General features: G+C 39.6%; 1 protein-coding gene across 1 annotated transcript in view; it reads right to left on the minus strand.

The window, feature by feature from the left end:
- The window catches only part of tenm4 (teneurin transmembrane protein 4), a 302149-nt gene that overhangs the window by 161522 nt on the left and 118506 nt on the right, over positions 1-22121 (minus strand). The window contains exons 7-9 of the mRNA XM_048598311.1: positions 12124-12338; positions 8967-9177; positions 4752-4853 (exon numbers count right to left, since the gene is read on the minus strand). Coding sequence (XP_048454268.1) covers positions 4752-4853; positions 8967-9177; positions 12124-12338 — 528 coding nt within the window. The remainder of the gene's footprint in view (positions 1-4751; positions 4854-8966; positions 9178-12123; positions 12339-22121) is intronic.

A 22121-nucleotide genomic window follows, 5' to 3' on the forward strand; every position in this document is an offset into this window, starting at 1 on the left:
GCCCATATGCCTCTAAACATTTCCTATTCATGTACCCATTTAAAAGATACCTTTTAAATGTTGTAATTGTACCCACCTCTGCCACCTCCTCTGCCAGCTCATTCCATACAAACACCACTTTCTGTGTGAAAAAGTTGCCCCTCAGGTCCCTTTGAAATCTTACCTCTCTCACCCAGCTGAATAGAAATACAGTGAATGGGCCACATAGAACAACAGCCAGTGCTCCAACTTGCTTTCAAATATATTTAATGACAAGAACTTACTGACTAGAAAAGGTTATCTCTTCAATGTTAAGAGGTTAGAAAGTATAGATATACAAAGGGACCTAGGTGTCCTGGTTGACAATTCACTGAAGGCTCACATGCAGGTGCAGCAAGCTATTAAGAAGGTGAATGGAATATTATCCTTTATTGCACAATGATTTGAGTGCAGGAGTGGTGAAGATTCCTTCAACTGTCTTGGAATTTGGTTAGACTGCACCCACTGTACTCTGTGCACAGTTTTGATCTCCTTATTTTTGTCATGGAGGGAGTGCAACAGAGGTTCATCAGTCTTGTTTCCAGGATGGCAGGACTGTCCTGTGAAGAGACATTGGGAAAACTGGGTCTGCATTCTTTCCAGTTTTGAAGAATGAGAGGGGCTCACCTTGACACCAACAAAGTACTTAAAGGGCTAGACAGAGTAGATGAAGGCAAGATAGTTCCCCTGGGTGGGAAGTGCAGGACCAGGGAACACAATTTACAAATAAGGGGGTGCCATTTAGGACCGAGATTAGGAGCAATCTTTTTACTCAGAGGGCTGTGAATCTTTGGATTTCTCTACCCCAAAGGACTGTGGAAGCTGAGTCTTTGAGTTTGTTTAAATTAGAAATTGATAGATTTCTGATTACCAGTAGCAGAAAGAGTTAGTTAGACTGTGGGTAAAATATGTTGAAGTGTTTGATCAGCCATGATCATGTTAAATGGGAGAGCAGGCTTGATGGACTGAATAGCCTACTCCTGTTTTTAATATAAGCTGGTCTAGTGTAAGATCTATCCTGTGTAACTCAACAGGTGAAATGTACAATATGCTTCCTCCAATTCTGTTGCATTTCCCAGTATAAATATCATACATTTGACATGTTTGTTGAATGTAAAGCTTACATGCATCCACATTGTAGCTTTAAATAAAATGTCATATTATGTTTCACTGCAAACATATGCACTCATTAATGTTCCAGAGAAATAACAGTTACAACAATAGTCAGATTGTGATCCAAAGGAAGCAGGGTCAGATACTGGAGAGGACAGAAAGTTCAGTGTGGATCAGCTGGGCCTGAAGCATGTGGCTAAAAGAGGATTTCAATGGCATTTTGTATTTTAGGAAAGTCAGTTGTAAAACAGAAACCATCTCTGTTTTGGTTATCAGAGTTGACAAGCAAGGCTTATTTATTTTATGTACCTTCAATGTCATCAGACCCTTGGGAGGCAAGTCAGTGTACATTCAACGAACAGTCATAAACTGTCTCACAAAGATCGATTGCTATTGTTTTAAATTCCCTGAGTGTAGGCGCAGGAAGAGTTGGAACGTTCTGCCTAGATATTTGTGGATCACTTACAGTCAATGTTCACCACTCTAACACACACCCATTCCTATCTACTGATCAACAAAAGTAAAACATTGTGAATACTGGAAATCTGAAATAAAAACAGAAAACGCTAAAAATATAGAGAAAGTCTCAGAAAGCATCTCTGGAGAGGAACTGCTTTAACAGATTGGATTTTTTACCCAGCCCTGTGAAGACAGGTTGCTGGTTGTGAGGCCTGGTAAAATGGCAGCTGGAAGCATCAGAAGGAGAGCCACAAGTTTTGCTGACATTTCCAAGGTTAGAAGCTCAATGGTGTGCTGACTGCTGGGCAGCCAATTATAAGACTGAGAGAAATAGGATGAGGACTCCCAATGGCTTTTTGAGCCTGTCCAGCCAATCAATACGATCATAGCTGATCTGATTGGGGCCACAACTCCATATTCCTGCCTGCAGCTCCCTCCTGCTCCCTCAACCTTCGATCCTCTTAAAGATCAAAACCTACCTATCTCAGCCATGCTAACACAAGGATCCCTCTACTTCCACGACCCTTATTCCACTATACGCTAATATCAGAAACCATGCTGAGATTAAATTGTGGGATAGTTCTAAGCATCTATCACAGACGTCACTATACTTAAAAAAACTCTCATTGATTAAAAACCCATTCAACACAGCTAAATCCCTTCAAATACTCAACCCCTTATGGGAACAATTATCTGTAATCATAACCCCACATTAAAGCCAGTTCTTTGCCTTACAACCCTATGGGGTTATCAATCAATGGTACAGGTGCTGCACAATAATAAGCTCCAGGAACAGTCAAGCATTAATAATACAATGGTAGCCCTCACCCTCAAGGTTCTCTCAACAAATATTCATTGAAATTCCAAGCAGTGTTTTTTCAACTGTGAGACGCAGCAGGTTGGGCTTTACTTTCAAAATCTAAAGAGCAGAGGTTTTAAATAATTTGTCAGTTCCACAGACTTTAGCCTCATGTCTACTTCTAGATATCCACAAGTAGGTATCTGACCTCTCTTCTCCAAAGAACTGCAGTAGGTTTTGACATTGTCATCAAATCTATGAAGCCCTCATGTAATGTTTCAGAAACCTGGGTGGTGGCTATTGCTTCTGAGTCTAGGTAGCTGCACTTTTAAATATGCTGATGCCTCTGTGAATTACAGATGCGTGAAGCTTCTCCCACTCCCTGGTGAGTTTGATTCAGGTTGGTTGTGCCTTTTTGACTAAGTTGTGGAGCCCCTTTCACTTGTTAAAATTTAGATTTCATGTCTTCCTCACAAACCACTTATCTTTGTTCATCAGTAAATTTTGCTACAATATACTCAGCTACTTCATTCAAGACAATAAGACAGTATATGAATGATTGACAACCCAGCAATGATCCTAGTAATACTCCACTGGTTACAAGTTGTCAATCTGAAAATTCACCGTTTATCCTAACTCTCTGTTCCCCATTCAGTAGCTAATCCTCTCTCAATGTTAATGTATTAATACAACACCATAAGCTCTTATCTTGTAAACTAACCTTTTGTGCGGCACATTATTGAATGCTTTTGGAAATTCATTGCAGGACCCCTTCCTTCGGCCTGCTTGTGACGTTCTGAAAGAACTCTAACAAATTTATCAAGCATGGAAGCCTTTAATTATGCTTTTGTGCAATGTCCCTATTTTTGACCCTATTTGTTGGTGTAAATATTTTCTACCCACCTGTTCAGAGATGTTATGACACAACTTTGGAGCAGGATGGACTTGAAACAGGCCTCCTGGTTCAGAGGTAGTAACTTTACCATTCTGCCACAAGATCCTGTGTTGCTGGTGTATTCTTATGTTTGCACCCTCTGTCTTTTCCTGACAGACTGGTTGTCATAATGTGTGCTGCTAACTGCATTATTTCCTGCTTCTTTCTCATTAAGTTTTTAAATTTCCGCTCACATGAGCTCTCTCTCACACTATTTCATTTAGCATTCTCTCTACAGCCTTAGTTATATAAATCATTAGGATACTAGTCCAGTCTGAAGTTTGGACCATAGAACAGACCTCCCTTTCCCCATTGCCTCATAATTGAAACTCATTTCTCCTACATAAATATTTGATCCGTATATTCAACTCTGATCTTACTTACCTTGTGCCAGTCACCTGTGGCTCAGAAAGTAATAAAAAATTAAGGCCTTTGTAGTTTTTTTTAATCGAACCCAAGCTGCTCATATACCCTTAGCAGAATCTCATTTCTCAGTGCTACTTGTATCATGGATACCCAATTGGATTATAACAATTGGATCCTTCTCTCCAACTCCTTTGGAGAAATAAATGACTGGCTATCTGTTCCTTTTAATACAGTTAACAAATAGTCTGATTATGAATGCTTAGTTGAGCTCCAAAGCTCACTAATGTATTAACTTACTGGGTTCTGCTTACACAGGCTGAACTGGAGTGTTTACTTTGATAGCCATTATGAGATTGGAGTAAGTAATTCTTTCTTTGAATTGTTTTCTTTCCAACGTTGTGTATTTATTTGGACAGGATAAAGAAATGTGAAGTGAGGTAATGCTTCTGTAATTGATACTATAATGGCCGTGACCGACTGACAGTTTTACAGGATTGTAAGAACATCTGTTGTCAAAAGAGATTTTAAGTGCGTGTTTCTTTATAATTCATTTGAAGACTCGTAATTGTTAATATATAGTTTTCTGGAGCATATTGGGTGAGTGTACACATAGGATGCAGAAAGGCCAAAGAAGAGGGAGGGGTCATGGGTAAAACCCTTTCCAACATAACCTTCAAAACATTCCTGAATCCTGGGGATTGTGAGGCATATTCCATGAGAAGCTAGCTGGACTCCGTGAAAGCTGTGGGAGGAGGAGGCTGATTATGAGATGCCGAGCTCTGCAAATTGGGAGAGTAGCATGCATTTTCACCAGCTGCTCCCTTATCCTGATCCTGATCCAGAAATAGATGCCAGGATTGTGAATGTGGGCAGAAATGCTGGAATCAGATAACAACTGCCATTTTAAAAGCATCCCGAGTCATCCCAATTCAATAAAATCCGGCCCCTGAACCGAAAGAAATTACCGACTGCATATAAGGACATCAACTCACGGATATTTAATCAAGATTATAATAAAATAGGTTTTAACGAGTTCCTACAGCAGTGACAAGAAGATTTTACCTCGTGCACAATCCAGTCCAATGTAGCCTAGAAAACAATGACATGTGCCTGCCATACATTCTCCATTCCCATAACAGTTGGCTGGACATTCATCTGCAGACTCTGAGAGGAATTGAAATCACAGACTGAGATTACATTTTCCTAACGTATAACGTTAACTAAAGAGATCGACAATTTATTAATACATTGCTATATTTATTCCTTTAAAAAATGACTATAATGATATGCATCAGTTTTACTGCTCCAGCGTATTGTCTCTCCACCTGAGAGCGGGATCATTCAGCCTCCAATTTACTTCATGAACACCACACACATGCTGGGTGACTGACCATCAGGAGATGCATTGCTGCAGTGGAAAACTGTTTACTCCCTCAAACTTCTGTCCAACAATCTGATGCAGCTGTTGAACAAGATGAGGCTTAAATTTGTAACATTCTGGTTATTTGACAGGAGCAAACAGGAATTATTCAGAGGTATCCCTGCAGAGCTCCTGGACCACATCTGCAACTAAGAATTTTGCACAAACATGGGATCAGATAAAGTTTCTTCTCTTCTTATGTGCAATAACATAGAGAATAGATAGTTACAAAATGTTTAATAAACGCTGATCAAGAGGTGTGGAGAAACAATGGCCCAATGTTGTTGTCAATTATGAACAAAGGACATTGACCCTTCATTACAGTCACCTTGCCCACAGTCTGCAAAGACTTTCTAAGCAGTATCTCACTGGAATTTGTAGTTTTTAGAACTACAGTTCAGCAAGTTTTCTGCAAAAGGGAATCTTGGAGTCTTGTCAACAGGGCAAGTAACAGCATAGCTCTTCAACCAATCACATCGGAGAGTTCTTACTTAGCCATGCAGAGTCAGAACAAGATAGTTTGAATTGTTAATGAAATACTAAATCAAACATCAAAGGAAGTGAAATAAAGAGAAAGGAAGGTGGGATCAATAGAGAAAGATAAAGAAAAAAGACTGAAACAAAAGAATTTTTTAAATCTCCCCAGATAATTAAAATTTTAAGGAATAAGACTCCACATTTGAAAAACGTTTGTTTTCTGTCTCAAAGAGATGGTCAGTAAATAAGACATACCAAAGACTGGAAAATATGCACCTTTTCTGACCAGTGGGTACTGAGTGGTTAAACTTTTCTCTTGGTGAGATACTAGTATGGTGAAACTCCTGATGAAACTGAGCAACTTAGACAATAAAATGTTAATTTACACATTGCATGTCAGGCTGCTGGAAGCTGTTGTACAATTTACTCTTTAATAATGATCATTGGAAGTAGCTTCATGGTTATTTTTAATCATCTACAGTACAAAACCTGGGCCAATAAACATAACTTGAAAAGAATTCCTGACCCAAAAAAGAAATGACTACTAAAAAAAAATTGTATTTCTCTCAGAGTTGCGATATAACTTTTCTTTATCTATTTACAGCTTATGCTGCCTTGCAATGCATGGCGAAAAATGCTAAATTTAACAGTCCTCACAGACTTAATTTATGTTTTACTCAGAGAAGTATAAGGAAACACATTATTCTAACAGAATGCAGTTTAGAAAACTTAGAAACTAGGCTAATCATTTCTCTTTGTCCCGATTCAGAAAACCGACAGGTGAGATAAAAGTTCATGCTATGATAGAAGCCGCAGATACTCAATTATCTTCTGAACCTAAATATTTCATATACTGTATAACAAAATGAATTGTCCCATAGTGAGCTAATGAGAGACTACCCAGCAGTGGAAACAATAGTTATTGTGTAATGTGATTGGATCTCCCATTTTCCATAGAATTAATTTTCAATGATATTTATTATAAGAGGATTAGAAAACTTCAAAAAACATGTGAGACAACAAGGTGCAGGGCTGGATGAACACAGCAGGCCAAGCAGCATCATAGGAGCAGAAAGGCTGACGTTTCGGGCCTAGACCCTTCATCAGAAAAGGGGGAGGGGAAGGGGGTTCTGAAATAAATAGGGAGAGAGTGGGAGGCGGATAGAAGATGGATAGAGGAGAGGATAGGTGGAGAGGAAACAAACAGGTCGAAGAGGCGGGGATGGAGCCAGTAAAGGTGAGACTCACCTCCCGCCTCCCACTCTCTCCCTATTTATTTCAGAACCCCCTTCCCCTCCCCCTTTTCTGATGAAGGGTCTAGGCCCGAAACGTCAGCCTTTCTGCTCCTATGATGCTGCTTGGCCTGCTGTGTTCATCCAGCCCTGCACCTTGTTGTCTCGGATTCTCCAGCATCTGCAGTTCCTACTATCTCTGATTCAAAAAACATGTCATAGGATTTCCCAATGTCACAACAACCGAATCAAGAGCATGTAAGTTAACCTGCTGTACAGATGTTTTATGGACTAAGGTACTTTGTACAAGTTGTCATCTTATCAGACAGCACCAACAAAAGTCTATCTTTCAATATCTGGGACAGCCACAAGCCTTTCCCCATAATTACATTTTATTTCAAATTTATAAAAAGATAATAAAGTAGGCTCAAACTTCAAATCAAATTTAGCATCCAAAACAGAGTCTGTTTTGGCAAACATTTGGAAAAAAAACATGACCTGAATTTTAACTCAATTTAGATGGTTCACAGTATTTTTGCATGTGTTATTGCTTTTGACAGAGTTTCCTGATGGAGAAACATGCTTTTTGCTAAGGTTTGCTGGCATTAATTAATATGCCTCAGAGTTAATGTAAACTGTCTATAGTTACTGAGATTAAATAAATTACTTTTCTGTTTTTGCAGAACAGCATCTTCTGCTGAGACATTTTCATGGTCCATCCTCCACCACAGACTACTGAACAGCCCCTTAGAGTAACATATGAAGGAACATTGGTGAAGCACCTTACCCTAATTACAAATCATCAGCGATTAACACTCAAGTTTTACATCATTTTGTAAAAATGGACCAACAGTGGGCAGACACCATATTGTGCTCAAGAGGCAACTGAAATTGCTTCTGGAGAATGAACTGAGGGATATAGCAAGGGAATGTTATGCTACTAATTAATTAAAACTAGGACAGGTTTGTTAGATATACTTCTGCTGTTAACAAACAAACTCCACAATAAAGGGCTTTGGAAGCAGATACTGCTTACGAAGAATAAATAAAACTGTAAAAGGAATTTGCCAACAGCCTGGAATTCAATCAGAGTGCTGTGCTCTAAGTAATGGTCCAAATTAGCTTGAATTCTTTCATGTAAAATTCTTCACAAAATCTTGCAGATTTCGGCAGTCTTCTGTTTACTAATTCCACTTTATGTAATTAATAGAACTTAGTAAGAATGAACACAGTTTAAATATAAGTACAATCCAAGACAAATGCAGAATTTAGCACATCAGAGATTGGAAAGCCCACCAAAATCTGTTTCTATTTGCAACTAACTATCAGTGGATCATTTGTTCTCTTTTTATGTGTCCAAAGAAGAAAATATTCAACGGTTTTTATTCTACATTTTGGCTGATTTAGTGTCTTTGGACTTGGCACAGATAATTCTAACTTAACATGTCCAGCTAAACTAGCACGCTCCCATTTCAACAACAATATTTATTCCAATAATAATTATCATAATTTTTATCCTGAATCCAACAAGGAATTCAGAAGAATCACCTTCACTCAAAGAGTAGCAAGACTGTGGAAAGTACTATCACAGAGAGCCATGCAAGTAACTACTACAGATATATCTAAGGAGAAACTAGATAAGCATATTAAAGTGAAGAGAAAATAATGATATGATAGAGGATTTAGGTCAGAAAATATGTGAAGAGCATCAAGTACAGTATAAACATTGGCATGAACTGGTTGGTCCAATTGATCTGTTTCTATTCCATGCATCTTATGTAATCTTATAAATGGGAAATGTAAAGTTATAACTGTGCTTTTTATAAATGTGAAAAGTTTGAAATATTCGTATAAAAGAACATCAGCTGTTCACATTTCACAAGGATTAAGTGGGGAATACTGCACCGAAGAACATAAATAAGTATAAAATGGAATGGTGGAATGTTTGAATAGTTAAACTAATTGTTAATGTACAGGTCAGACAAACTAGCACTTTGAATGTATCAGTACTTTTGTCATATTTTATGCATTAGGAAACCAATCACTAGTCCTCTTTGTTCACAGAAATAAGCAAAGATTTATAAATGCAATTGGTATGTTTTGCAATGTTTTAAAATATCTTTTCATTATATGCTGGTAAGAGCTTACCTATGGCAGTGGTTATAAAGGAGACCAGCTCCATCTGTTTTCCATCATTGTAGAAGGCTAAATGCCAGATTCCAGAATCCAGATATCTAATGAATCCTGTCTCTCGATTTGTCAGAGGGATCAAGCTTCTGTGCCGGTGGTGGAATCCCTCCAGACTTCTCACTTCCTGTGCTAGCAGACGTCTGCCATCCAATAACTCCACAAAGCCAAACTACCAGAAACAAGTGATAAAATACATTGCTGTAATTGCTGCACGATAACCACTGTACACATCAATCTCAGAATATCACCTGCCCGATTGAATCAGCTTTTATAGTAATGCTGCACAAAATCCTATTCCCGAGAGCCAGCTATGCAGGAGCCTACAATAGCTGACTTTAGTCAGGCAATGGTTGAGGTTCTGAATCAGACTATTCCTTGCCTCAAATAGTCTTGTTCAGTTTTAAAGCCATCTATCATTGCATCCAATCCCTCCTGATTGCAACTCCATTCTGCTTCAATGATGCAAGTTCTTCCTCAAGCAAAGAAATCAACTCAATGTTTTTCAGATTACAGCAAAAAAAAAACCTTTCTTCCAGTATATCTGATACTTTCAAAACAAAGCCAAAGAGACAGTAACACAATGCTAAGCCATCTTGATACAGTACGTCTTGCGTGAAATTCCACTGGACAATGGGGAGATGCCTGGAACTTAAAAAAGAGCAGGAAAAGGTAATACAAAAAGCATAAAACAAATAGATCCATAAATTAAAAAGAAAATACAAGGATCCTAAGTTGTGACATTATTTTCAACCAAATACTTACTTTTAGCCTCACCTTAAAAAATAGTTTCATTAATCATTTACACTACAGGATCTGAGCTGAACTGAACTGATCATAGGCACAATAAAAGTTACAGTTTCTACGTTGTACACAATGTGTCAATTTCAGCACAAATTGCACAATCTGTTTGTTTTGTGAAGTCCTTTCTCTGCAATCAAGTTTCCATTAAAACTAACAACATATTGCCAAAAGGTAACTTTGCCGTGAATGAGTGTAAACAGGCAATGTTTTTAAATATTACCCTTTTGAGAAAAAAAGAGTTTTAAAAAAAATCCTTCATATATTTAAAAGTGATACCTTGGTGACATTTCATTAAAACAGCTGAAAGTGCCAATCCACCATCTCTGAATAACTTGATTTTCAACCACTGAAGTTCACATTTAAAAAATACGTCACTGAAATAAATAAAAGTCATCTTTAAAACTCTTTAACAGAAGAGGTCAGTGATGTGAATATTTTTAATGTAATCTACATGAATTTTAACAAGGTTTTTTTTTGACAGGTCCCGCATTGCAAACAGGTCAGGATAAAAATCCATAGGATCCAAGGGGATGTGACAAGTTAGATCTTAAACTGGATCAGTGCAGGGTGAAAAGGGTAATGGCTGGTGCTTTTTCCCCTCTAAACAGATAGCTGTTTTCAGTGAATTTCCATGGGGCTGGTACTTTACTTTTCACGGCATACATAATTATTTAAATATAGGGGCCATGATTAAGAAGTATGCAGATGATGTAAAGATTGCTGATGTGTCAATAGTGCAGAAGATAGCTGCAGGAAGACATTAATTGTAGGGTTAGGCAGCAGGAAAGTGCCAACGGAATCCAGTCTAGAGAAATATGAAGTAAAAATCTGGGGAAGGCGAATTCTTTTTTATATTCACATGGATGTGGAAGTCTCTGGCTGGACTTGAATTTATTGCCCGGTTTTAGTTGCCCTTGAGATGGTAATGGTAAGCAGCCTTCTTAAAGCACTGCAGCCCATGTGATGTGGATAGACCCATAATGCTGTTACGGAGGGAATTCCGGGATTTTGACCCAGCTACACTGAAGGAACAGCCATATATCTCCAAGTCGGGATGGTGAGTGGATTGAAGTAGAACTTGCAGGTAGTGGTGTTCCCAATGTATCTGCTGCCCTTGCCCTTCTAAATGGAAGTGGTTGTGGGTTTGGGAGGTGCTCTCTGAGGATCTTCAGTGGATTTCTGCAGTGCATCTAGTAGGTAGTACACACTGCTGCTACTGAGCATCAGTGGAGGATGGAATGGGTGTTTGTGGATGTGGTGCTAATCAAGTGGGCTGCTTTGTCCTGGATGGTGCTGTTTGAGCTGCACTCATCCAGGCAAGTGGAGGCAGTATTCTATCACCCTCCTGACTTGGGCTGGTACATTGTGAATAGGCTTTGCAGAGTTAGGAGGTGAATTACTTGCTACAGTATCCCTAGCCTCTGACTTGCAGTTGAAGCCACAGTATTTTTCAGCCAATCCAGTTCAGTTTTCAATCAATGGTAACCTCCAGGATGGTGATAGTGGGATTTCAGTGAATTTAACACCATTGAATGTCAAAGGGCGGTGGTTAGATTGTCTCTTCATGCAGAAGGCCATTGCCATGCATTTGTGTGGCATGAATGTTACGTAAGCAAAAGAATACAAAATAAATGGTCAGATACGGAGAAGTGAAGCGAAGCAGAAAGACTTTGGAGAGCATGTTCATAGATCTCTGAAGATAGCAGGACAGGTAGAAGAAATCATTAAAAAGACACATGGACTACCTCCTTTATTAGCTGAGGCACAAGAACATGACAACAGGGAGATTGTACTAGTCTCATTGTGCGGGCTGAGGGGAGGGTCAAGGGGATTGGAGGCAGGGATGAAGAGGTGGTCTTCAGCGGCTGTCCATTTGAATTCCTTCTGCCCCAGATTACAGCAAATGCAGCCCGCCCCTCAACTAGGCAGGCTGCCCTCGTTTCCACGGAAACCATTCATTTTTTTGTGCCTGCCATTTAATAGCCCTACCTAGTACCAAGTCAAGTCTTATTGCTTAGCACTTAACTGTTGAGATGATGAGAAGGGGCAGGTATCTCTCTGGGGCCAACTTGCCCAATTAAATGCCCATCCAGCAACCTTCTTTGTCAACTCTAGAAAGGGGATAACTGCAGCCTTGTCTCACTGCTGCGAAAACCATTGTTGCAACCTCCTGGCAGCTTTGAATATAGCTCTCTAATGGTTACATTTGGATAAAATGGGAAATTGTCACATCAAACGAAGATCAAACAAGGTGCATATTAAAAAATATGCTAGTTCTGTCTTCACATGATTGAATTACTGAAGTAATATTTACCTGTGTATGAGATGGGGGTAGACCACGTCGACCATAAATCCCAACCAGAGCATCCTTGCCCAGTGACACGTTAAATTTCAAATACATTGGATGATCTATGAACACTTGAGTGCGCCAGAATAAGCCGGGTGGTATCTTCTGGGTGACTCTCCGCCCGACATCAATTTCTCCTGAATCTATATAGCTATCTTCTGGGATTAAATTATCTGTTTTTCCTGTGAAAATATAGCAAAAATTTTGTACTTCCTTGCACAATGAAGAGAAATTGGCTAAACCAAAATGTGAAGGAGCAAACTTTTCAAAAGGATTCAAAAACTTAGAGCACTTTAGGAGAAAGTAGAGAAAGATGGGGGAAAGCAAAATCATAATATACCGAGACAAAACCAAATGCAGTATTTATTACCCAGCTCTGCGTAGTTTTCTTAGACCCTAAGCTTTTCCTTCTCTCATTTTTGTAAATCATTTCACGAGAATTTTTTTAAAGTATTCTGCAAATTGAGATTTTCAAAAATCTGAAAATCTATTACTAAGAATGGGCCTAGCTAATATAATGGGCTTCAAATATTGGTGAAATTATTATTTTTTCACTAAAATTTAGTGCTGTTAATCTCCTGGACAACCCTATGGCTTGCTATCTCAGTTATTGATTTTGTATCACATTACTGTACACCTATGACATCCTTTTTTAATATAAAATTCTCAGGAGGCTAACTATCTGCTATTCAGCTCCAGATTTGTCTTGACATTTCCTAACCTTGGCAAAAGAATTCTCTTTGTCATCTTATTGTGTGATTCAGAGTAAAAGCATGCCTACAGCTCACTTAATGGTAACATTCAGCTCAGTTTGGCGCTCTACTGTTTCGTGCTGTCAGTTATAATCAGCAAAATGACTAACTTTTGTTATTGGCTTTGTTTTTAATAACTAAAAACAGGATCACACAAGATACCCTTTTAATATACTTCTGCCTTCTGATGAGGTTTGGAATGATTTTTGTTTGATGTCGGCTGGTATTGATGCTTTGGTTTTCTGAATTGTCACAAATGTTTCAATAACAACTCTTCAATTAAAGTCTTCAACAAAACAACCTAACTTTTCACAAAACTTTACTGATGGAGTTTACTCATAATAGTTCAAAGTTGTTTCTGGTGCTAACATTTTCTTAATACTTTGAATTATAAATTACTAATAAGGCAGCAGGGCTGAATAGTTACTAAATGATTTGAATTTAGAAACGATGAACTTAATGACATAGACCACACATTTTTAATTGAATTTTAAAGTGAACTGCAGATCCCACTAATTTTCAAAATTATTGATCACACAACCATTTAAAATCATACAATTCTACAGCTCAGGCTCCAACCTCTACACATTACAACAATTTACACCATGTGCAGAATCAACCAGGCCCACCTAGAGTGGAGAGAAAGACAGACAAGGAAACTTCACTGGATGATAGATTGATTGATTGCATTAAAGGTAATAGACAGAGATGAGAAGCCATTGCAGGGGAGTCTCTTGTGATACTAGTTAAATTAAAATAGAACAATTTTGGGCAATTTTACTTGGCTGCACAAAGGAAGAGAAACATGAAGGAGGACACTTGTGGTGCAGGCTGCAAAAATGTCAAAGGACAAGGAGGGATCATGCAGCATGGACACAGGATGACTGTATTGGTTCTGTGGCAGGGAATAAATGTGATTGAAGCCTGTTAAACAGCTTGCAAAGCCTTGGAGCATAGTGTAAAGTGATGGAAGAAAGTCTTTCTTAAATACTGAATATCTACCTCATAATATTGGTCCAAATGGCACCGTGGGAGTGGAGGCCCAAATTCAAAATCCAGACGGTGGGTTGACCTTTGGCAATTAAGTTCTTGGAACTTTAAAAGACAGGTCTAGCTCCCCAAAGACAGGTGTTGAGAAGCACTTCCATGTGCATTTGAATCTCAATCATGCATACCAAAAGGCCAGCGCACCAAAACCAAATTTTCCTTCCCAAGTAGATTCTGCACAAGCAAGCAATATGTACTTTCAGATTCATGACTACATAACAGATGGTGCAGCTGGAAAGATTTTTTTATTCATTCGTGGAATGACAGCATCGTTGGCTAGGTTAGCATTTATTGCCCAGCCTGAATTGCCCAGAGGGCAGTTAAATGTCAACCACATTACTGTGGGTCTGGAGTCACATGTAGGCCAGACCAGATAAAGGATGGCAATTTCCTTCCTTTCACTGGTGAACTATATGGGTTTTTCCAACAGTCAATAATGATTCATGGTCATCATTAGACTCTTAATTCCAGATTTGTATTGAATTCAAATTCCACCATCTCCCATGGTGGGATTCGAAACCTGGGTCCTGGGTGGCATGGTGGCTCAGTGATTAGCACTGCTGCCTCACAGCGCCAGCGACCCGCGTTCAATTCTACCCTCGGGTGACTGGCTGTGTGGAGTTTGCACATTCACCCCGTGTCTGCGTGCGTTTCCTCCGGGTATTCCGGTTTCCTCCCACAGTCCAAAGATGTGCGGGCTCGGTGGATTGGCCATGCTAAATTGCCCATAATGTTCAGGGATGTGTAGCTTAGGTGGGTTCTAGGGGGATGGGTCTGGGTGGGATGCTCCAAAGGTCGGTGTGGACTTGTTGGGCCAAAGGGCCTGTTTCCACACTGTAGGGATTCTATAAAAAAAGAACATTACTTGAGTCTCTGGATTAACTGTGCAACAATCATACCACTAGTCCATCACCTCGCCTAAACAGTTGTCTTGCAGGACTCTGGAATGAGTAGCCGCTGCTTTTAAGCTATGGGAAGTGTTAATTTATGCCATAATGATGCAATAGAGAGTGGGTTTCCATGGTCTAAACCTAGGGGCACGGAGGATGACTGAGGGAGGCATGCTAGGGTCTAATAGGCATGGGGCAAGAAGGCAGGGTAAGAGTGGAAGGGTGCAAGGTGTGTGAACATGAATAGTGGAGTTACAAATGGGAGGGGCTTCACTAACCAAAACTTAAATAGTAGTAGCATGAGTAGGCCATTCAGTCCTTCTAGCCTGCTCTGTCATTCAATATGATCGTGGCTGATCATCCAAATCAATATCCTGTTCTCATATTTTCACCATACCCATTGATCGCTTTAGCAGGGATAGTGATTGAGGATTTGCTGAAATTGGGTTGGGTCAATTTTGTCAACATTGAGGTCCAGGGAATTAAAATGACCCGACTGGGAAGGTATTGGAATCATTACACCAATAGATAGAAATGACACACAGTAGGGTCAGAGTTCAAGGGTCATGGATAGGAAGTGGATGGTCACATGGGGTGGGGGAATCTCCAAAAGTGAAGGAGCAGGTAACTTGGATAATAGGGGAACTAAGGGTCACGGTAAGCATGTGATGGTGATGGGTGTGGGCTCAGGGGTGGAAGGGGAATTCAAGCATGTGGATCATAATTTTTAATGGGGTCCAGTGTAGAGGGGTGGAGGCTCCAGGGTGACAGAGGAGAGGCTAACCCTAACATGGGTGTGGCAAAGGAAAAAGAGGGAGAATTTGGTGGATGACTAGGAGGGAATGAAAGCGAGGTGCACCATTTTACCATATTCTAGCTCAGAAACCAGTTCCTTCTCACAGTGAACAGTCAGGGAGAAAGGTGGGAAGAGTTATTGTGGTGCTCCCTGGGCTGACCAAAGGAAACCCATCTAATAATGCCTCATCTAGATGATGGCCATCCTCATATCTGTTTTCTCTCTGGAGAAGGCCTAAGGACCTTTTCTTCCTGACTCAGGAATCTCTTGTCATCAAGATCCTAGCAATGCCAGAACAGAAGTCAAGCTTGAGATGAAGGCCTTCTGCCATTGTCTAAGGCAGTGACATAGGAAGAGCTGCAAAGAAAGTATTGACTAGATCCACGCTATTTATTCACATCTCTCTCGTTATGCATGCTGGAGGTGGGAGGCAACAGCCTGAAGTGAAGACCAGTAATGGTAAACCACGAGGCCAGCACAGTGATCCAAACCCAGAAGTGGTAAAATACTCTAAGTGAAGCTCAGCAGTGGTCATGGCCCATAGTTAGAGATGCTCACAGCTAGTATCTGTTTATGATGGGATCTTCTTTGGGTAGATCTGCTACCACCAACTGTTTTCTTAATAGTAGTCAGCTGTACTAACCATGAATTAAACCTGTGCCTCTACTGCTGGGGACTTGAGTAAAAAGAAGCAGATTATTACATAATAAGACAACGGATACCATTAGCTTGAGACTGGTTAACTGTATTAACATTAAGTAAGAGGTTGCTATCTCCTAAAGTATATTAAATAGGTCAATTCTACATGTCTATAGATGTCTACATGTCAAACTAAGCATAAACAACAAACTGACTAAATCATCCATTTACATATCAATGGGGGGTTTAGTTATTCCAAAGATTTCACTTAACTCTTTCAGATCAACTGTCTTATACAACAAGGCTCATTAGCAATGATCTTTGAGACACTGAACTGCAGAAAGCCCAGACAGAAGTTAAAGAAAGTGTAGGAGAAGGGCCCTGGTGGAGTATACTGTTGGAATTAGGAATGAATCAAATAGGCCTGAATAAGCAAAACAATACTGAAACAAAATTACTTCCAGAGATTGGGCTGGGAAACAAGCTCTCAAAAAACTACACTGGATGGCAAGTGCTTGAAAGAACAGGCATGGTCCAAGCCATAGAGGATCTGCATTAGTATCCCGGTGACTTTTACGGAGACTCACAAGTGCAAAGAGAGAGAGACCGCTGTAAGGTGACAGCAGCACAGAAAATTAAACACAGGCCAGAGAGGGCTGTGGGAATCAAAGCAGTGGGGCACAAAAAGTGATAGGATGACTCTTCCAGAGGGACAGGCCCAGAGCAAGAATTCAATTTCCTTGATGGTAAAGAACTGTCAGATGAATTTGGATACACCGAGATTAAAGTAAATAGCAGATAAACCAGTTAGAATTGGGATACTGGAGAAGATGCGTCAATCGTTTCAGATGCCAAGCCTCATAACCTCATGGTTGAGCCCATGAATCTCAGTTTAAGCCTGAGGGCTCAAGGTGTACAAACATTAGAGTAAGAAGTCAGGTGTACATCACACTTCATTACAATGGAAAGTATATTATGAAGACATTGTACATAATTCCCAACCATTAAGATTCTTTATTAAGCAGAGTTACTTATTTGGCTTTGGAAATGCTTTAGCCAGTGCACAGTCCAAACATTATTACAGGACAGGGTAGACTCTTCATTTCTCTTAAAACAAAAACTGAAAATGGCAGGAAAAGAATATGTCAACGAGGTTGGTGGCTAGCTACCAGAGAACATTCCGGATAGTGGTTCGAGCTTTCATAATTTAGCTACAGAGAAGGAAACCAGCACACAAGTCACTCATTTATTTGAATCTGAAACTTTGTACTCTCCTGTACTTGTGGATTCAGGGCACATTGTCCTCAAGACCTCGTTGTCTCTTTGGAGGAGAATCAGTTCTTTCTTGAAGCACTTAAAAAAAATTTAAGTTATTACTTATTGCACAGAACTTGCCAAGGAGATGCAGTGACAGTCACTATAGTTACAATTAGATGAAGAAGTTCCTACCAGAATGAAAAGCCAAGTCATTGCTGGGAAGCGAAGAAAGGTAACTTCTGTCTTAGTGCAATCTCCAAAAGGCACATGACATTTTAAACTTTCCTAAACCAGTGAAGTGGCCATAAAATCTGAGGCAGCACCAACGATCAAGTTCAAAAGAGAGCTTTAACCATGTAAGGAAGTGGATTCAAAGTTTCAAAATAAAATTAATGGCTGAATCAGGATGGATGGATACACAGGCAGAAGCCAACTATGTACAACTATGTGATCACGCACAGAGAACATGAAGGTAAGCTTGAAATGTTTTGAGAGAGAGACTTCAATCCTCAGCAAAGAAGAAGTGCAATGACTTCAAGTAGCTAAACAATAGATGATCCAGAGCAGATAAGAGATTATTAGGTCCAAAACGGAACAAAGTTAATATTCAACATGGAGAAGTAGTTGATCTGCATAGATAGCAGTTGGAGGCTGCAAGAGGAACCCATCAACATGCTGGGAAATTACTAGAGTTTCTTTCAAGACCAGATAACTGAGCTCTTGCACACACAATGTCCTGAGAAACTTAAGAGTTTGAACCACTCACGCTGTGACAGGATTTAGTCTAACTACCTGAGTGAGACTGTAAACCTCACCATCTGACTGTTAGAAGTCAAATAGCACAACCAAGCCTTGCAGGTTGAAAACAAGAAACCTGCAGGTGATTGCAGAAATCCCACACTTGGACAGCATAAGTTGTACAACAAAGAGATACTTTGAAGTCAGAATAAAGGCTTTTTGTTACCGAAATATTCAGAACTCCAAGATCAAGGTAAACAACTAGCTGAAAGAAAACTTTTTGTTACAGTTAATGAGTGATGACCTAGTCTTTTAGAAAAAGCGCTGGAGAGAGAGAACAAGAATCTTCATTCCCTTCTAAATAACAGAGGTTACCTGTGGAAGAAGATTGCCCTTTCAAGTAGCTCTGCAATTCAGAGCACCACACAAGAATTTCCTTTTGGTCCTCCTTTGGCAGTTTATCCTTTTATCATCCAGTTCCACTCTCTCATGGAATCCTTGAGATGTCCATGCACCTCAGCAGCCTTATGTTGCAACAACTGTCAAAGTGATACGATTAATTACAGAAAGAGGAATCCTGTCCTAGAAATGGTAGGGGAACTTCATCTCCTCACCGCCAGTATAATCTTCTGAACAACCTTTGTTCTTCCTGCAGTTTATTATATTTCATAGGTCTGAGGGAAAGGCAGATAGAAAGCAGAGTGAGAATTTCACTTCCTTATCTTCCATTTAAAGAGGCTGTGATTATGGGAGTCCTGAAGTCTTCTCCTTTAAATCAGCTTTTCCTGGATTGGTCTTCACTGCTTCAGGATTTTGTGCGGTTCACAGCCCAAGAGGAGCTGTCATCAGAAGTTGCAATTCCATTCCATCAAAGTATTAACCCTTTGAGGAAGCAACAAGATGTATACATTCTAAACATTCTTGAAGAGAACGAAGAATGCTATTGCAGACTATTCTCCCAAGCACAATAGACTTTGGAAGCTTCGGGAGTGAGGGGAGATTGGATAAAAAATGTTAAAATGTTTATGGCTAATGTTAGTGTTAAAAAGGGAACACTGTAAAAGTACTCAGGGGCAAGTTGCAGAGTAAATGGAATTACACCTTTACTTTGAGTATAGTTAGTGAGTATGTGTAGAATGAGCAAAGCCACAGTGATGTCAGAAGACATGGATCTGGTGTTTGTGTCTGTAGAGCTCCAAGAACAATGTCCTCCTTTATCATCCTCCACACATTCTGTTGCTGTTCACTCAAGAGTGTAGGTTTTGTCCTACTATAACTTCTGTCCACTGGAGCAGTCTCCCAGATCCAGCCATCTGAATCAATCTTCCCCGATTTCTGCAAAATCTCTTCAAATCCTATCCCTTGATCATGCCTGTCCTCCAATATTCTATTTTACCTTTTGTTACCTTTCATTCTCAATGTAAAACAATGGTGGTAGCAATGAGAATGCAACTGTTTTTGTAAAGTTGACAACAATTTCTGGGTTGCACTCAGATGCAGAAAAATATAGAAATTAATAAATTGTGGTCAATGATTTTTGCTTTGGGTGCATGCTTGAAATCCCTCAGGTTGCAAAGTAGAAATTATTCAACCGACAGGAACTGGCTTTTTACACCAACAGTTTTGTGTAAAGGTCTTTTGAAAAAGTTACACTTGGTTCAATGAGATGCAACGGGGTTTTTATTGGCATATTAATTCATAATTACAGATTAACAGCCTCGGTGACACTGATAAGCTGTTATATTTATGGACTGCCAAATTTCTCAACTATGATAAAACAAAATCACATTTTAAACATTTTTTAAAAGTAAGTATATTTATGGTATTCAATTGTTTTAAATTCAAAATATGTGTCCCAATAATTGTTTTTCTTCTGTGTAAATCCTTCCTAGTTTCATGTCTGTGAGAATACATCAGTGTGAGATTGGTTACCGATCCCAATCTTTGAGCTTAATTTTCACACAATAGTTTAGAAATAGTAGGCGGCTTTATTTCCGGGAACCGACAGCTGATTGTTTTCTGGCTCAATCATCCCAAAGACGTGCAATTAAGTAGCTGACTTTGGCACTGCCGTCAAATTTAGATCCTCAGGGAAGTTGCGGGGATGGAAGGGCAATTCAGAACATGCTATTAAAAGGCAGACCAGCAGACATGACAATGGTCACAGTGAGAGTGCTGTTGAGATAAAATACATAATACAGTCTACAGCAAACAGAGGCAATATGGGCTATTGAGATGTCAGCCATTTTTTTCACACCCAATACCATGTCTCTTACAGCAGACTTCAGGAACTTCACATGCAATGACAAGTCTCTGTCTCCAGATAACCATCCAATTTGTCATCTTCCCCATTCAATATGCAGATTGTACATCGCATTCACCCTACTCCAACTTCCTATTGTGTGCTCACTTCCTGTGAACTAACAAGTTGCACACATGGCAGGATTTGATGTGATGCTGTCAATGATTCCGGGCAAAATGGCTGTCGATCGAACCATTAACAAACCTCAGTTGGATTCCCATGTGGTGGCCGCTAGCGGCACATGCAGGCAACTTCCGGGAAAAAAAGGGAAGAGACAGGAATACTTTGGCATACTTGTTTGAGAGCTTCATTTTCCCCTAATTTTCCTGCCCGAACCACCTCTGCCTCTGTCTCCATTGTTGTTGTACCTGAAGGTTCCTTTGAGTTGACGCCAGCCTCACTAAAGGGAAAGGCAAAATCTACACCTTAGCAATTGCTAAGTATTGTGGGAAGCTTTCATTGATGCCAACGGTGAGCACTGTTGCTATGTTGTGAAATCTGAGCCTTTAAGCTTTCTCTCCATACATGAGAAATACAGTACATTAATCACTTCGACCAGACTCTTGGTCACCTTGCAGGTGCAAAATGAATCAAATGATAAATGTACTTCTGAAGCAAAGGTACATGCATTCCAATTTTTTTTAACCTTTAAACTAAAGACATTGAAAAGTATCCAGCAGTCTATTCTAACCAGATTATTAAAACTCCGACAGTGCAATAATAAGGAACAGACGAGTCAGTAGAATCAATGTTAGGGTTACCAAAACAATCTCTTAAAATATACATTGGTTTGATTACAGTTAATTCATTATAAGTTCATGGATTACTAAAGCAAGTAATTAACTTCTCATGGTTTTTGTGTAATTGCGTAAAGAAAATACGGTAGTATAAATAAATTTCTAACATAATAGGAGGCCATAGACAGGCTACGTGGCAAGCCACCAAGCAAGACAGGGTGACACTCTTTATGTTTGATCTCCCTTCTTTCCATCTATATCATGAATTATTTTCAAGTACAACTTTAAAAAAAATGCTTTATTTAGTGTTGGCCCAAAGATATCCCAACCACGACCTAATGCAACCTCTCCTTCCTTTGATGTACACTGCTGTAACGCTGTTGATGTTTCCTCAGATTTTGATCACATCATCCTCCTCTGTTGCTTCCTGTTTCAATCTAATTTCTACCGTTCCTCACTCTTACTCCTTCAACTTCCCTCTTCCATATTTCTATTGAAAATACCAATTCAAAGGAAATGTTCTTGCGGTCATTCAAAACAACAACTTGCATTTATGTAATGGCTTTCAATCTATTAAAATATCCCAAGAGGAATGTGATTATACAAACTTTGACATTAGTGCATATGAGCAAAGAGGTAAGTTTCAAGGAGTATTTTAAGAGGTGGCGGATGAGGTGACAGATGGAGATGTTTGGGCAGTGTATTGGAGAACCTAAAGCCTCAGATACCGTGTTGCCTCCTTTGGATATTAGGAACAGCTAACTCCGATCTCTTTTGGCTAAAAGTTATCACTTGCCCTGCTCATGA

The sequence above is a fragment of the Rhincodon typus genome, chromosome 6, assembly GCF_021869965.1.
Source record: "Rhincodon typus isolate 14 chromosome 6, sRhiTyp1.1, whole genome shotgun sequence".
NCBI lineage: Eukaryota > Metazoa > Chordata > Chondrichthyes > Orectolobiformes > Rhincodontidae > Rhincodon > Rhincodon typus.